Source organism: Scyliorhinus canicula, chromosome 4, assembly GCF_902713615.1.
Source record: "Scyliorhinus canicula chromosome 4, sScyCan1.1, whole genome shotgun sequence".
NCBI lineage: Eukaryota > Metazoa > Chordata > Chondrichthyes > Carcharhiniformes > Scyliorhinidae > Scyliorhinus > Scyliorhinus canicula.
In genome coordinates, this window is record NC_052149.1 from 204,950,051 (window position 1) to 204,968,069 (window position 18,019).

The following is an 18,019-nucleotide window of genomic DNA, read 5'->3' on the forward strand; positions in this document are numbered from 1 at the left end:
CGGCGCGCCGAGAATGACGCGACAGCGTCGCCCAAGTGACGTCAGCCGCGCATGCGCAGGTTGGCCAGCTCCAACCCACGCATGCGCGGCTGACGTCACGATGGCTGATGGCTCCAACCCGCGTATGCACGGCTGACGGCTCCAACCTGCGCATGCGCGGTTGCCGTCTTCCCCTCCGCTGCCCCGCAGGACGTGACGGCTTGATCTTGCGGGGCGGCGGAGGGGAAAGAGTGCGTCTCTTGGAGACACCGGCCCGACGATCGGTGGGCACCGATCGCGGGCCAGTCCCCTCCCGAGCACTGGTGCTCACTCCCCTCTCCACCCCCCACAAGCTTCAAACGGAACTTTGGCGCCCATGTTCACGACGGCAGCGACCAGGTGTTGTTGCCGCCGTCGTGAACCGGTCGGGAACGTCAGGCCGCTCGGCGCATCAGGGCCAGAGAATCCCCGTTCTTCACGGCGAGCGGCGATTCATCTGAGTGGGGGTGGGGGAATCGCGGGAGGTGTCAGGGCGGCATGTCGTGAGTCGCCCGGCCCTCCCGCGATTCTCCCACCCGGTGTGGGGAGCGGAGAATCGCGCCCCTGGTCTCCACATTTAAAATATATTTGCATTGGAGGTGGTACAGCAGGGGGTTGTCCTTTGATGAAAGGCCGAGAAAATTGGGTCTTTTTTCTCTGGATTTAAGAACGAGGCCATTTCAAGGAAATGTACAAGATTTCAAAGGGACTTGTATGGGGTCGATATGGAGGACTGTATCTAAAAGATGGGGGCACAGTCTCAGGATAAAGGGTTGATCATTTGGACACGAGACGAGGGGAAGTTCCGTCACAAAGTGCAGCTTTGGAATTTTCTGCGCCATCATTAAAACTGAGAGATTGGGATTTCAGCTCTCAGGGAATGGAGGGTTTTGGGGAACAAGCAGGGAAGTGGAGTTGAAGCCCAGGATCAGCCATGATCATATTAAATGGCGGATTAGGCACTCTGGTCGACTCTGCTCCTATTTCTTGTGTTCTTTATAACTTCTAAGAGGCTATGATGACTGTCGGGGTGCTTAGTTCCATTATGCATCCATACTGGATTTTGAATTGCCTCTAATGAATCATGTGACATTGACCTACAATAGCATTTTTATTCAACCTTCCCCCACAGCATCTTCAGTGCTTCCCTCAAGCAGATCAGGTACAATCAGGAACTCACCAGAAAAGAGGATTATAAGATCATAAGACCTAGGAGCGGAATTAGGCCACTTGGCCCATCAAGTCAGCTCTGCCATTCGATCATGGCTGTTATTTTCTCATTCCCATCCTTCTGCCATAACCTCTGATCCCCCTATTAATCAAGAACCTATCTATCTCTGTCTTAAAGACACTCAGTGAATTGGCCTCCACAGCCTTCTGCGACAAAGAGTTCCACAGATTCACCACCCTCTGGCTGAAAAAATTCCTCCTCATCTCGGTTTTAAAGGATCGTCCCTTTAATCTGAGATGGTGTCCTCTGGTTCTAGTTTTTCCTACAAGTGGAACATCCTCCCCACACCCACTCTATTCAGGCCTCGCAGTATCTTGTACGTTTCAATAAGATTCCCTCTTATCCTTCAAAACTCCAACGAGTACAGACCCAGAGTCCTCAAACGTTCCTCATATGACAAGTTGTTCAGTCCAGGGATCATTCTTGTGAACCACCGCTGGACCCTTTCCAAGATCAGCACATCCTTCCTTAGATATGGGGCCCAAAACTGCTCACAATACTCCAAATGGGGTCTGACCAGAGCTTTATACAGCCTCAGAAGTACATCCCTGGTCTTGTATCCTAGCCCTCTTCTCATGAATGCTAACATTGCATTTGCCTTCTTAACTGCAGACTGAACCTGCACATTAACCTTAAGAGAATCATGAACAAGGACTCCCAAGTCCCTTTGTGCTTCTGCTTTCCGAAGCATTTCCCCATTTAGAAAATAGTCTATGCCTAGATTCCTCCTTCCAAAGTGCATAACCTCACACTTTTCCACATTGTATTCGATTTGCCACTTCATTGCCCACTCTCCTAGCTTGTCCAAGTCCTTCTGCAGCCCCCTTGCTTCCTGAATTCTACCTGTCCCTCTACAGATCTTTGTATCATCGGCAAACTTAGCAACAGTACCTTCAGTTCCTTCTTCCAGATCATTAATGTATATTGTAAAAAGTTGTGGTCCCAGCACAGACCCCTGAGGCACACCACTAGGCACCAGCTGCCATCCTGAAAAAGACACCTTTATCCCGACTTTGCCTTCTGCCAGTCAGCCAATCCTCTATCCATGCCAGGATCTTAACTTATTTAACAGTCTCCTATGCGGCACCTTGTCAAAGGCCTTCTGGAAATCTAAATAAATCACATCCACCGATTCTCCTTTATCTAACTTGCTTGTTACCTCCTCAAAGAACTCGGACAGATTCGTCAGACACAACCTCCCTTTGACAAAGCTGTGCTGACTCAGTCCTATTTTACCATGCACTTCCAAGTGCTTTGCGATTTCATCTTTAATAACAGACTCTAAAATCTTACCAATGACCGAAGTCAGGCTAACTGGCCTATAATTTCCTGTCTTGTGTCTCCCTCCCTTCTTAAACAGTGGTGTTACATTAGCCACCATCCAATCCTCTGGGACCCTTCCTGCCTCCAGTGATTCCTAAAAGATCATCACTAATGCCTCCACAATTTCCTCAGCTATCTCTTTTAGGACCCTGGATTGAACCTATAGTGGCATTTGTGAATGTTTTTGGAAAACACGTGAAAAATATACTTATTTGGATAGTTTTGAAAAACATTTTATGAAAATTGAAAGAATTGTAATGAAAGAATGAATAAAGTGCTCATTTTCATACCTGGCAACCCAATGCTGCTCGGAGGAAACCAAGTACAGCAGGAGAGGCAGGAGCAGCCCCTGTGACGATCATTCTCACCTTGCCCCCAAGGCTATCCTACATAAACAAATATATCAAAATTAGCAGAATACATACTGGCCAAATGCAAAACAAGGCATAAATTGCACAATCTAAAATTAAGATTAAAAGAGCATTTTTAAATTGCACTTTGAAACCAGTTTAAGTAGCTGCCTCCCGGCATAAATTGTGCAATTTATGCCAGGAGGCAGCTACTTAAACTGGTTTCAAAGTGCAATTTAAAAATGCTCTTTTAATCTTAATTTTAGATTATGACAGCGTTAATATAAAGATTTAAAATCAAAAGATTTGCATTAAATTCAATCCTGAAACAGCAGTAAGGAGGCGACTGAGCCACAAATAGTGAGTATTGGTTGATGGTGCTTTATATTTTTAGCCAGTGCTAATTTTTCTTGGCTCAGATCCCTCCCATGTGGCCCGAGCACCAATTTGTAAGACTCCCTATGGAGCATCAAGTTAATAATCCCATTGTTAATGTCAGCAGAACTGCTCCAGTGCAGTTCTGGAACTCCATGAGATTGAAACATTTTATACGAAAAGTGAAAACTAGCACAGAATATTGAAATGAGGTCTTATACAGCAGTCCTTTCAATGGCATAACAGAAGGTAATTGGCGATGACTGTGGCCAGGCTTTGTTTTATTGTTTTATTAAAGTGAATCAGGTGTCGGCGGATTGGCTCTCTTTATACACGGAATGCAATTTCTCATCTTTTTCTTTAATGTGAGATTTTGAGATTGTTGATAACACAGAAGTTGAAAAAGATTTCATTGGTGTGCAGGAGAGGACACCATTTCCTAGCTGTGACTAAAATCACATTGTTATGGGGAAATATCATTGAGACTAAATGCTGATGCCGGCATGAAAACTGTTGTATTTTACAACAGCAAAAACAGTGCAACAGGTGCAACGATTCAGCAACGCTAAACGGGCGAGCACCGTCACCACATGGAACACAACCGTTTTCAAGCGAAACAGCGCCGGATTCGCCAGGTCCATGATTGCCGCACACGAGACTCATAGGCTGCTGCTGCGCTTAAATGACACACACACACTGTCCCAGTCAACAAGATGTCTGGAAGGAGAGCAGCGCCCCTCTGCCGGGCTATATTGTGGAGGACGCAGCAGACCACTACGATGCGGGCGACCCTACTAGCCTCGTACTGGAGGGCCCTCCAGAGCGGTTCAGGCACCTGAGGCACTACGGTTCAAGGACAACTGAGCTGGAGACCCTCCTGGATGCCGTGGAGGAGAGGTGGATGACCTTGTACCCCAGCCCGGGAGGAAGGTCACCTGGTGCCCCATTCACTGTGCAGGCACAGGTCAGCGCCATTGGCGAAGTCATCGGACTGGCATCCAGTGCAGGAAGAAACTGCACGACCTCCTCAGGGCGGCCAGAGTGAGTAGGCAGCGCTGTGCCCAAAGCACAAACCCCCCCCCCCCCCCTACCTCTCACACGCATGAAACCCGGACCCCCCCTGGGGGGGATGGCCGAACACCCACCCTACCCCACATGCCAGCACCCATGCTAGCTACAATGAGCAGGTGTCGTTGTTTGTGTTTGTCCCCCACCCCCCACACCCACCAGGAGAAGGCCGCACACAACCTCGATGTTCCAGTAGCCCAGGGAATCACCAGGCCTGCGTCCCCCTCACCATGCCCCAGCAGAGGGCACTAGACAAGGTTGGTGGGCGAGCATGTGAGACCCCCTGCCTAGTTGCGGATCCTCATGACACATGCGCCCCCCCCCCCTCAAAACCAAACCCACGCTCTCCCGTGCCCCCCTCCCCTCACCCCCGTCCCCAAACTCACGCTCTCCCCCCCCCCCCCCCCCCCCCCGGTCCGGCTGTCTAACCACACATTCTGTCTTGTGTTTTACAGAACCTGCCAGGACCACCCCCCCCCCCCCCCCCCCCCCCCCCCGCTCCCAGCCAGTGCCAGAGCGCCCCAGACGGTGGAGTACTGACAAGCAGAGCATCCAGAACACCAGCCCTCTGCCCGAGACCCGGAGCTCGGGTCAGAGGACAACACAGACCTTTGGTCACAGCTATCTTCAACACCCGCCACGATCCCAGAAACTATCACCTCGATTGGGCACACTAGTGAGGAGGCTCCTGGGACACTATCTGGTACAGCAGGTGGAGGTACGAGCAGCCGAGGGGCCAGACGGTCGGAGGGCAACTTGGCCCCAGGAACCAGCTGCCGCCCAGACGTGCCCTGGGCTCCTGGAACATTCAGTTCCATCCACAGTGGAGATGCAGGCAGAGACCCAGGGAGTACGGGAGGAGATGACAGTCAGCGTCCAGCACCTGTGGGCGCAGGTGGAGGAGTTCATCTGCATGCCAGCCAGGCTGAAACCACATGGGTAGAGGCAATGGGGGCGACGGTGTTGGATATGGGTCAGCGTGTGCAAGGCCTGGGGCATTCTGTGCAGGCAGGGTCTGAGGCCCAGGACAGGCTACCTTCTCACAGGCAGCCATGTGCCAGAACCACCTGGACATTGCAGCAGCGCTTCTCAGCGTGGCCCAGTCACAGCAGGCCATGGCTGAGCGTATCAGCGGCATTGCGCAGGCGCAGGCTGGCATGGCGCAGACTCAGAAGGAGGTGGCACCCAGAGGGACATGGCCCACTCACTGGCTGATGTGGCGCACACAGAGAGGGACTTGGCCGACTCACTGGCTGGCTGATGTGGCACAGACCGTTAGTGTGATGGCATAGTCGCAGCGTGATGTGGTGTAGTCCCAGACGGAGATGGTCCACTTCCTGTGCTCCATGGCCGCGAGCATGCACACACTTGTCAAGATCAGGGCAAGCCTCCAAGACTGGCAGCGTCCGGTGGGCCTCAGGGGATGGCTCTGCTCACACCCCCGTCCCATGGAGTAGCCGGTGTGCCTTTGGGAACCCCGAGGGAGGAGGTGGTGCTGGGGCCCTTGCCAGTGACCCCTCCAGGGGAGATGTCGGAACATCGCAGCACCTCGGACTTCCCATTCCCCCTCCCCCCCTGTCCCTGGTGCATCTGGTGGGCAGTGGGCAGAACAGGGCTGTACCATGCTTCCCGGGACGCCCGAGCAGCAGCCGGGCCACCAAGGAGCCGTGTGCCAACGGGAACCCTTGTCGCAAGGCAGGAGTCACAACAGTCTGCCTCCACTCCTGCTGTACTGTCTGGGGAACCACCTAGGCATAGTGTTAAGGCCTGTAAGGCCAGAAAGTTAAACACCAGTTAAGTTGGCATGGGTGCAAGGCACAGTTTAGTTATAGGGGCTAGGGCACAGACTGTATATTCACAATAAACACCTGTTCACACCATTCTAACCTGCCTCTGTGCTCTGTCTGATAGATGTCGGGGTGGGACGGTCAGTGCAGGCCCCGTGGGTGGACCGTGCTTCCCCCCCACCAGCCTCACCATTAACAGCACCCCCTCCCCAGCGATTCGACAGGACGTGTGATGAACCGGCCAGCTCGCATGCAGGGATCACCCAGGTGGAAGGTGCTACTGTGGGCATGAGTCAGACATTGTCAAATGATGTGAAGCACGGAGCTCATCGCAGAGCGGGTTGTCATCATCTTCCATCCCATGGACTAGAGCCACTGTCACTGCCAATCCAATGCCCCCAGCTCATAACGCCACAGATCTGTATAATGGAGGGAGTGTGCATGCAGGTGGTTTGGTGTTGTGGGAGGTGAGGGGGTTTGGTGGTGTGGAAAGTGAGGGGCTGTGGGATGGTGGTGTCCGTGCCCCTGGCCAGCGTCCCCCGTCCCCTACTAGTCGATGAAACTTGTTGCGACGAGGGCGTCCTGTGCGCGCTGGCCCTGGCGATGGCGTTGTGTGGCATCCCGTGCCTGGCCAGACCCCATGTCCTGCTCATTGTCTTCCTCCCCCTCATCCTCCTCGTCTGACGAGGCCTGCCCTTCCTCCCCATCCTCCTCCAGCACATTGCCCCTCTGCTGGGCTATATTGTGGAGGATGCAGCAGACCACAACGATGCAGGCGACCCTCCTAGCCTCGTACTGGAGGACCCTCCAGAGCCGTACAGGCACCTGACGCACCTCTCGACCACATCCAAGGTCTCTGCAAGGACATCATTATAGCGGGTCTCCTTGTCGGTCTGTGGTCTCCATATAGGCGTCATCAGCCACGACCGCAATGAGTAACCCCTGTCGCACAGCAGTCCGGCCTGTAGCCGGGGGCGGAGTGCTCCTCGAACATGTCGGGGATCACCGAGTGCACCAACATGAAAAAATCATGTACACTGCCCGGGTATCGGGCGCAGATGTGCATAATGCACACCTGATGGTCATAGACCAGCTGAATGTTCATGGAGTGGTACCCCTTTCGGTTAGTGTACAGCGGCCTGTTTTCCGCCGGTGGCCGTAGGGTGATATGCGTGCCATCGATCACCCTCTGAACCCAGGCGATGGCAGTGAAACCCGCTGCCCAGGCATCCTGGTGGGCGGGGTCCACGGGGTACTGTATGTACTGCTCTGCCTGGGCATAGAGGGAGTCAGTGATGGGCAGATGCACCTGTGCGCCGATGCCTGTGAAATCCCGGACAGGTCCCCACACAGCGACTGGAAGGACCCCATCGCATAGAGGTGGAGGGCGACTGTCTCTTTGACGGTCACTAGGAGCGGGTGTCCTCCCCCATACCCCTGCAGTGCCAGGTTTGCCATCATCTGGCAGATGTGTCGTACTGTCTCTGCTCATTCGCAGTCTCCGTCTACATGCCCGGTCCAGCAGGTCCTCAAATGACATGCAGGGCCTCATCCGGTACCACCTTGGCACTTCCTCCTTCTCATCCTCTTAAGCGGCCGGCCCTCCAGCTCGAGCGGCTGCCACCTGCCCCTCTGCAGCCCGTTTCTCTGCTGCAGCCTCCGCCTCCTCTCTGAACGGTCTCCGCTCATGCTGCCACAGGGCTTCATGCAGAGATGCAGACATCGCCATAGCGGCCAGCATCGCGGGTTGATGTCTGAAAGCCATTATTGTCTGCAGGGGTGAAAGCCACACATGTTAGCACGAGACATACACCAGTGCTCAACCAGGTGCCATGGGCTACACGGTGGCCCCGGTTGGCAATGTAGGCCTCACCCACGCATGCCCTCCCCCCACCCCCATCGGTGCTCCCACTCCCGCTCCTAGCACCCATCCCTGCTGCCAGGGGCACCGTTAGCTGGCACTGCCCACACTGGGTGCTGCTGTCGGTGTGGCTGTGGGGTCCCACGGAGGGTGGCTGTCGGTTGGGTGTGGTGTTCGGGGGCTGGGGGAGGGAGCACACCCATATGGTCAGTGTCACTGTGTAGAACCAGGGCCCAGGGTGGGTGGTCAGCAAGATGGCCACTGTAATAACGGTCGGTGCCTGGGCACTACCCCAGTCCTGTGGTGGAGGGGGGCTCCCAGCTGTTCTGCCCACCCTCCCCCAGCCCTGGCAAGGTCCCCCGCTGCAGCCAGCATGGCCGGTGTCCGAGCCGGCAGCTCGCAGTCACTCGACCACATCCATTTCCTACCTCCTTTCGCTCAGCAGCCAGCATGCCAGGTTCATGATTTTTAAAACCACAAGTGAACCACACCGTTGGGAAATCGGCCCATCCAAGGTGCTGAATCCTGGAGGCCCCAGAGCATCGGGTGTCAGGCCCGCTACTGATATACTTACTGAACTTTCAGGCTTTACGCCATTTTGGGGGCGCCAGAGAATCCCAATTTGCCGTCAATCCGGCGTCTACCTCTATTTTGGCGTCAGAAGCTATTCTCCGCCCGATCGCCTTTCCCGATTTCGGCGACGGCTAACGGAGAATTCACTTTACAATTTGTAACAATATGCTCACCTATATTTTATACAAAAAAGGTTTCAAATGAAGAGGCAATCTTATTCAAACGAACAAGTTCCAGGGTGGATTCTGATAGAATGTTACCTCTTGTAGGAGACACAAAAACTAGGGGGCAGTTTATAAAATAAGGGTATCCCATTTAAGACATACGAGAACATTTTTTCTCTCAGGTGGTCATGAATCTTTGGAACTCTCCCCAGAGAGAGTGGAGGACACAGGGTCAATTAATATTTTTAAGGTTGAGGAGATAGATTATTGACTAATAACAGAGTCAAAGGTCGTCAGGGGTGGGTGGAATGTGGAGTTGAAGCCACAATCAGATGAGCCATGATCTCATTGAATGGCAGAGCACGACTAGGGGGCCAAATGGCCTCCTCCTGCTCCTAATTTGTATAAGACCATAATACATAGGAGCAAAGTTAGGCCACTCGGCCCCATCATTCAATCATGGCTGATATTTTTCAAGTTGCAAGGATTAGTTTTTCAGCACATCAGTTTAAGAGCAAAAATGCCTTTCCAAACAAAGCACTTTCCAGGAGAGAATTCTACAGATGGACTACTGATGCGTTAAGCCTTACCCCTAATAGTATCAAAGGACATTAAAATGAGTCATTTATTTTTACCTGTATTTTTTTGAAAAAGAGTTTGTCCCATACGCTGTCATTCCTTATGATACCATTTCGCACTTCAATTGCCTTTCTTCTGGCTGCAAATTCCAGTAGCCAGCGTTTTACTGGTGTACCTGCTTGGCTAAAGATCTAAAATAAATTGAGCAAAATTCATACTTAGTGCTACTATATCATGGAAGTATCCACCAAAAAGCATTTTTAATGAAAAACCATTTTTAATGCTCCTCAATTAGTGCAAACCGGGCAGATGTGCAATTAAAATTGCCAGTGAGACCTGCTTACTAATATCCTGCTCTCTTCCAGAAAGATCTTAATCTGCCCTTCTGAGCATCAGAAATCATCAGGGTCCGACTGCCACCTTAACCAGAGGTTTGTGTGGGAGGCCAATCTATGTGTTAGGTTTTTCAGCGCTTGCTTTGCCTGGCCTAATTAAGATGCTTTCTGGACTACAAAAAATAATTATAGTGTTGACTTTGGTGAACATTTTAAGTTTTAATAGAATTTCTATAGTGCAAAAAGAGGCCGTTCGGCTCATCGAGTCTGCACCGACCCTTTGAAAGGTCACCCCACATAGGCCCACTCCACCACCCTATCCCTGTAACCCCACCTAACCTGCACATCTTTGGACTGTGGGAGGAAACCCACGCAGACACAGGGAGAAAGTTCAAACTTCATACAGACAGTCACCCAAGACTGAAATTGAATCCAGGTCCCTGGCACTGCAAGGGAGCAGTGCTAACCACATTATCCATATAACAGGTCTAATATATATATATTTTCTTTTAATTGGACTGGATAATCATTATGGACACTTTTAAGCATAAACAACTGATAAAACAGGCAAATACGAATAATAAAGCTCCTGAAAGCTAATTTGAAGACTGCAACTGGGCTGTCTTGAGGAAGCTGTGGAATAGCATATGAGAAGATAGGAAGATGATATAAAAGCCTGGTGGATCAAGGACAGAAGGCATGTGCAAAGGCTCTAGAAGCTCATGGAAGGTGAATAACGCAAATAATTTTAACCAGAAATATAGACGCCACTAGGCCTTGCAACGCTGCAGACGATTGGAGGCCAGTCTCTACCCTTTTCCAGGCACATTTTCTGCTAAAACCATAATAAATCATCCCCAAGAACAGGTTTAGAGATGCATCCCATGGTCAAAGAATGTTATCCGATTCCACAATTTCTGCAAGGTCTTGCCTGCCACGCACCCCATTCTCCCTCCATAAAAGCCAACTCAGCTATAATTTTTGACCTGTACTAAATTACAAAACCCAGTCTTTCATGGTCCACACAAGCCCCCAAAGTTCCATGCATTGAATATAATCTTCATCCTCAAATTCCTCCTGATTCTCTTCCCATTTTACCTTTGCCATTTAGTCTTATGGTTGTCTCAGATCTTTCAGTCCTTTGATTCTAGACTTCTGTACACCTTCCACATCCAGTTGTCAATCCAAATTGTATTGGATTAGTTTATTGTCACATGTACCAAGGTACAGTGAAAAGTATTTTTCTGCATGCAGCTCAAACAGATCTTTTTTTCCCCCAACTTCTAACTCATCGCAAAACCTCATGTCTCTTCTCAATCGTTTCAACCAAACTTTCAATGACCTCTCCCAACCCGCATCACTTGACATCCATTCCCTTGTACATTTTTTAAAACCTATTTTGCTTTGATTAATGCCTTTATGAAATACTTTTAGATATTTCTCCATCTTTAAGGCACTATATAAATGCATTAGTACCTTGCAACACAAGTTATTCATATATTGTGCTACACTTATGACATTGCACAGAAAAAAAAGAGCTAACCTTGTCATACATTCGATTTAGCAGTCTTGGAACAACAGGAAAAATAGTTGGATGAAGAGCTTTCATATCATCTGATAGGAGCCTAATGTCACCTTGGAAGAAACCTATCCGACCTCCATGGCATATAACTACAGACTGAAAGAAAATTAAATCATATTTACTAAAAACAGACCCAATAATGCTGTTATACCAATTGTTCAAAGTATCTCAAGTTAACCATGAGCAGGGAAAATATTTGCAAGTGGACAAAATATCTGCAGGGGAACATTTGACTAAGTGTCTATTGCATCCTAAAGGTTATATTAGTAACGAAGAAGAACTTCTAAATCTTGAAGAATGTTAACTTCAGTGGGATGAAAGGGATTTAGCCTGTTATATATTTGGGTTATTGTAGTTGTGTGCAATATCTATTCTAGATGGAAGTCACGCCACATTGGCTATTTTGCAGGCTTTTACCTAGTCGAGTGCCAACTTGTGCCTTGTACAGTGAAGACCTATTCAATAAACCTCTGTTGATCTTAACCCACATGCTTCAGCAATCTATTTCTTTTGTACTGTTAGTCTAAGGATACAACAATTTACAAAAAGAAAACAGACAAGGGTGGAATCAAAAGAAAAAAAAGTGGAGAAGTTTCAAAAGATTGATCAATCAGCAGATTAACAGGTGATCAGAAATTGCTGACATCAGAACCTGTAAGGTTCTGGGGCAAAGGACCGATTTTAAACTGGCAATCCAAGGAGCCAGGCTGCACGGCTTGCCACGTGCAGTACAGTAAAACACAAGAGTGGAGCAAAGAAAAAAAGATTGTAACTTGTTTGCAGGTTAAAGCTGTTACAAATTGGTAATCCATCCTGAATGAACTAGACCACTGAATTGAATTCTGAAACCAGTGAAAAATAGCGAGAAATGTTGGTGCAATGAGCTCTTTTGATGAAGACTCAGAACTGGAAATCATATGCAGAGAGATTCCATTATTATAATCTAGCCAATAAAACTTCAGAAGAGATTCAGGTCCCTGTATTCCCAAGTACAATTGGAAGCAAAACTTTTTCATTTGCTTAGAAGTTTAGTTCAGACAGAGAAACCTGGGGATAAGACACTGAAGATTATTCACCAAAGCGATTGATTATTGTGGAGGGGCTTCAATTTCAAAGGAATCAGTTAGAAAGGGAAAATATTGTGCAGTTTACTGAAATCCTGAAGCGACTTGGTTGTGTGAATTTGGCAACTCATTAGACTACTTGAGTGTGTAGTTTGAAACATTAGGCCACTAAAACATTAACGGAATGAAATACAAGTCTGAAGACTGCATTAGATATTGCTCTTTCAATGGAGCTTGCAGCTAAGGAGGCTTCTCCGTTCGGAGAATGCATGACGATCCATAAACTGGCTGCCGCCCAGAAGAAGTCTACCCACCAACAGGTGCGTCATTACTGTGCACAAAAGGGCCATTTACAGGCCGATTGTTGAAGCAAGGACAGCCAATGTAAAAATTGTGTCAGAATTTGGCACACAGCAAGAGCCTGCTGGAGTAAAATAACTTTCCAGAGAATGCTCACGCTCAAAAGGAATATACAGAACTCATTCAAAGGAAGAAACAAAACACACTGTGGAAGAAACGAACAACCACAGTGAAGCAAAAACAATTCATTCTGATGAAGAATTGAAGTTGAACCTGCTCAGTCCAGCGTGAGTCACTGTTTTTGGCAGATTAGGTGCTGCATAAGCTTTGCCAACTGGGAATACACCGCCTGGTTCTACAAACATCTTTGCACTGCTGCAAAGTATTTGTGGCTTCCTCTTGCAATGTCTTTTAACTACCGCTCACTAGCCCCCACCCTCCTAATTTAACCTCTAACTTAGGGTTTGGTTCCAGAGAGGATCTGAGATTTCCAACCTATCGGATTGTTTCATTTGTTTATTACTCGCCAATTCCATGCAAATGGCACAGTCTTCTCATAAAGGGCATCAGGTAGATAGTGAAATTGTTCTACCTATTATCTTCCTGAAGTCTGCAGAAAGTTAAAATCGTGTCAAGTATATATTTTATGCACTTCAAACTGCATTAACAAATTCCATTGCTAAAGTTGCATGCAAGTGTATTTCCCTATGTCTGTGAATGTGAGAACTGCCAGTTTTTTTAAAAAAGTTGCTCATGGGATCTGGGTGGCGCTGGCTGGGCCAGCGTTTAGTGCCCATCCCAGAGGGCATTTAAGAGTCAACCGCATTGCTGTGGATCTGGAGTCACATATAGACCAGACCAGATAAGGACAACCGATTACCTTCCCTAAACGACATTAGTGAACCAAATGGGTTTTGACAATAATCAACAATGGTTTCATGGTCATCATTTGAATTTTAATTCCAGATTTTTTTTTAAATTATTGAATTCAAATTTCACCAGTGACAATACCACTACAACCTCGGAAATAATGAATTTAACTATTTAAAAAAATATAATTTAGAGTACCCAATTATTTTTTTTCCCAATTAAGGGGCAATTTACCGTGGCCAATTCACCTACCCTGCACACCTTTGGATTGTGGGGGTGAAACCCATGCAGACACAGGGAGAATGTGCAAACTCTACATGGGCAGTGATCCGGGGCCGGGATCAAACCCGGGTCCTCAGTGCCATCGGCAGCAGTGCTAACCACTGGGCCACCATGCCGCCACATAAATTTAACTATAGCGTTTCACCATTTCCATTTTTCCTGAACTTTTTTAAGACACTTTTAAATTCCCTACATGTTTCCAAGATTAGCTTGCAATATCAGCTTCAATCGTGAGCTAATTTAGGAGGCACACACCATGAAACAAAGCACAGGTTTGCAGAAGTGATCGCTCCCACTTTACCTGTGACCTATTTAAGAATTAATGAAACATTCCCAAACTTGAAAGAGCGATTCTTATGAATTTCCTTCCATCTCTATGGAAACTGGTCTTCTCTAAGGAGCATAAATGAGCAAGGGCAAATCTGAATTGCAAACTGTGGAATCATGCATTGGGGTTCCACCTCACTACGTGACATGCTATGGAATATTTATTTTTGAGAAGTAGGCAGACAACTAAAATGGGCTGATCTAGTGGCAATAGTACAGTCAGAAAGCTCACTATAAAGTGAACCTCAAGAATGAGTCATCTTAAGCATACCCTTACAGAGAGACAAAGTACATGAGACAAACAAACTACTACTTTCAGATTATGAAGAGTAAATATAGAACCAACATCATAAATGATTTATTTGTATGGGAGAATGAGCACATTTTAAAATGGTTGTGTGGTGCAGTGCAGTCAAGTCTCAGGATTAGCTTTGGAAACATCTAGCTGCTGTTATGGGAAAATGAAGTTTTTTGAAGAATAAAGGGATTAAGGGTTATGGTGTTCGGGCCGGAAAGTGGAGCTGAGTCCACAAAAGATCAGCCATGATCTAATTGAATGGCGGAGCAGGCTCGAGGGGCCAGATGGCCTACTCCTGCTCCTAGTTCTTATGTTCTTATGATATTCTGGACAGATAATTACCAAATGGGCTGAAGAACCATCAACCTTCAAACCTGCTTTGAACACATGAAACTGCACTCAGTCATGATAATGGAGAAAAAAAGATGCATTGTGTTACATTGAATTTGAACTTCTTGTACAGTGTTTGATAATATGGATACAGACAATCACAATCAATGTACTAAATTGCATTCACCAAAGCGATGAAATGAAAGAATTTTAGTAGGCATGAAAGTATATGACTATCAGTGGTCAGTGTTACCATTAGTCAGTAAATAAAGAAATGCTGCATTAGTGAAAGCCAATACTGCGCTTCACCAGGGCTTTGCTGCAAAGCATGAAAGACAGAATAGAATAGCAAATGAGTGTATACTTTTGAAGATGTGATTAAGAGTGGCAGACAGTTAGCTGCCTGTATAGACTCAATGGGCCATTCTTACCTGTACCATTCTTTCAAACATGTGTGCTAATGGCAAGTAGGAAATATGTACATCATCAGATGTGGGCAGCCATTGGCTCTGTAAAACATAACAAGTGGCACAAGCATGGTGAGATAGACTCTTACCTGGATAACTCTCTCAAACATGTGCGCCAGAGGCAAGAAGGAAATAAGGACATCGTCCTGTCTTGGAAAGATCACTTTCTGCAGAGGGTATGAGGGAATGTGAGACAGAGAGGAAAATACACTGACAGAGACACAAAGAGAAAGTTACAAGAGAAAAGAAAATGACACTAGGAGAAACGGACATGAATTAAAGGGGCTTTGTCATCTCAATGAATATATGTTCAAAGGACACAAAAGGTTAATTGCGTCTCAAAACTCTGCCGTCATATCAAACTCGGCAACTGCAAACTTGACCAACAACTCTGGTGAAAGGTTAATCAATCTGAAATTAACTTTCTCTCCAAAGACCATCTTAACCTGTCGAATGTTGCCAACGTTTTGATTTTTTTTTTTCCTCAAGATTTCAGTATCTGCACTATTTTGGCTTTTGCAAAAAGTACAAAAAATTGTTCTCCATTTTTAAGGCCAACTTCTTCATAAATTGTTGTTCACTTAACTCCTTGCCAACAGGAATCTGTTAATGTATTCAGCAGCTGACTTATGCATTTTTCTTGCCTTAAAGTAGGAAAGCTTCTCTATGGCCAAATCGATAAATTTACCATAAAGTGAATTTCTGTCAAAAGCGACATAGCTTTATGAAAGTGCATTGCCATTAACAGCTATACTTTCTTCCCTCACCACCCCCTCCCAACTTTCTGCAGTCACTTGCAATATCAGACTTCTAAACTGACCACTCTGAGCTATAAATTGACAGTGAATGATTGACATCACAACTAAACGTTGGGAACGCTTTGTGACCCAGCCCCTTTAAGAGTAAATAAATCAACACTACACTAATGAAATAACGTGCAAAATATTCATTAGTTAATTGTCAATTCAAATAACAGAAAACATATTTTCAAATAACATTTGGAAAAATGTATTTAATTTGCCTTCTTTCTTATTAGGTTTTATCTGCATCACATTCAATTTCCTCTGGCAAAATGCGGATAGGTAACCTGCTCCCAGGCTCTGTCAATCCTTACTGGTCAGCCACTGTGCACGAGAACAGCACACCTGCTCAAGATATTTAACATTACTTCTTGTATTTCATATTTACAATACAGCAGGATGCAGCTGGGGACAATTACAGTAATGGCAAATTTCTCAAATTATGACTAACAGGAAAACAAATTCCCTACAGTTGTTGTACCAATAGTCAAATCACAGATCTCTTGTTCTGCAACAGAAAAATCAAACAACAAATTATTAACTACAGATAAAGCACTTTTCCCTCGCTCATATGTCTGGTTTCTGCTGATTTCCTATTATATTTTTGGGGTCAATTTTCCAGGGGCATCTGGAATTCTTGCTGGCCTGTTAAAATCGGTCGTGAGGCCCAGAAATCATTAGCATCCATTTCAACCTCACTAGTGAGATTGAAATGGCATGCTGCAGCTTCACAAGCATAAATCACTACTGGTCCCTAAATGCGGGAACCAGATGTCAGGGACACCAAGGGGGAAAATACCCTCCCTACACTTACATCCAGGGTGCCAAGTAGGGGGTTGGTGTTTGTCAAATCTTTCCTCTCTTTTAAAGCCTCTCCCAGCATGCCAAGTTTAAAGAACTGTCAGATGAAGGTGAAAGTTTTCCCTGATGTGTTTGAAGTTCTTTTTTGACATTCAATATCATTGCCCTTTAACTTCACTCTGGGCTTGCGGAGAAGCCCAAAAGCCTGCAACTGCATTGTTTACATTCAATTTAACGATCCATTATCTTTTTAAAAATCAATTTTAGAGTACCCAATTCATTTTTTCCAATTAAGGAGCAATTTAGAGTGGCCAATCCACCTAGCTTGCACATTTTTGGGTTGTGGGGGCGAAACCCACACAAACACGGGTAAAACGTGCAAACTCCACACGGACAGTGACCCAGAGCCGGGATCAAACCTGGGACCTCAAGCGCCGTGAGGCCGTAGTGCTAACCCACTGCGCCACCGTGCTGCCCTCACAATCCATTATCTTGTACAAGCTTCCCAATTGACATGTCCAGGCTATTTTGCTTTGTTTGTTGTGGCGCCAACAATTATACTCAAAGTCGAGAGACAAGTACAATAGAGGCTTTATTGCTGTGTGATGCTATTCCTCCGGCTGCAACTGAAGACTAGAGTCTGAGTGACTCACACGCATATTTATACACAAGATCCCTGTGGGCGGAGCTAGCCGGCAGCGTCTTACCGGAGGAACCTGTATTACAGGTACAGCCATACATCCCCCTACTGCAAGTATGCATATCTACAGTGGTTATCACCACATTCAACCCCTGTAAAAATGAGTCCGGCGGGGGTGACGTGTAACTATGATACAAAGGGTGAAATATTTACAAAATGGTCCAAGCAAGGAAAACCAAGAGTCCATCCGGTCAGCGGGTCACAGGTTGAGCCGGACCGGTGGTCGAATGTTCCGCTGTGATCAGCGTAGCTGTGGTGGCAACGTCGGTGCAGGTGCTGGCGGTGTTGGTGCTGGCTGCTGGCGGGATGACTCCGAGAGCGAGCTGAAATCTTCCGTGTCCTCCAGTGTGGGCAGGGGGACGAGGGATGGACCTGGTGGGGACGAATAGGAGGGCGCCGGGGAAAAGGAGAGTGGCGCGGGGGGGAAAAGGGGGCGTGGGCATGGGATCGGCACCCAAGGGAGCCAGGTCCCGGAGCGAGACTGTATCCTGGCGGCCATCGGGGAACTCCACGTAGGCATACTGAGGGTTGGCG

The 18,019-nt window shown here is 47.4% G+C and overlaps 1 protein-coding gene across 7 annotated transcripts in view; it reads right to left on the reverse strand.

Moving 5' to 3' along the window:
• The window catches only part of LOC119965327 (long-chain-fatty-acid--CoA ligase 6-like), a 251,026-nt gene that overhangs the window by 57,607 nt on the left and 175,400 nt on the right, over positions 1 to 18,019 (reverse strand). For 6 of the 7 annotated variants that reach the window (XM_038795940.1, XM_038795944.1, XM_038795938.1 and 3 more), the window contains 4 exons: positions 15,149 to 15,226; positions 11,208 to 11,342; positions 9,386 to 9,520; positions 2,863 to 2,958 (listed from right to left, as the gene is read on the reverse strand). In XM_038795940.1, the coding sequence (XP_038651868.1) occupies positions 2,863 to 2,958; positions 9,386 to 9,520; positions 11,208 to 11,342; positions 15,149 to 15,226 (444 nt within the window). Of the gene's footprint in view, positions 1 to 2,862; positions 2,959 to 9,385; positions 9,521 to 11,207; positions 11,343 to 15,148; positions 15,227 to 15,273; positions 15,352 to 18,019 lie in introns of all 7 variants that reach the window. The other variant, XM_038795939.1, reaches the window with a different exon arrangement.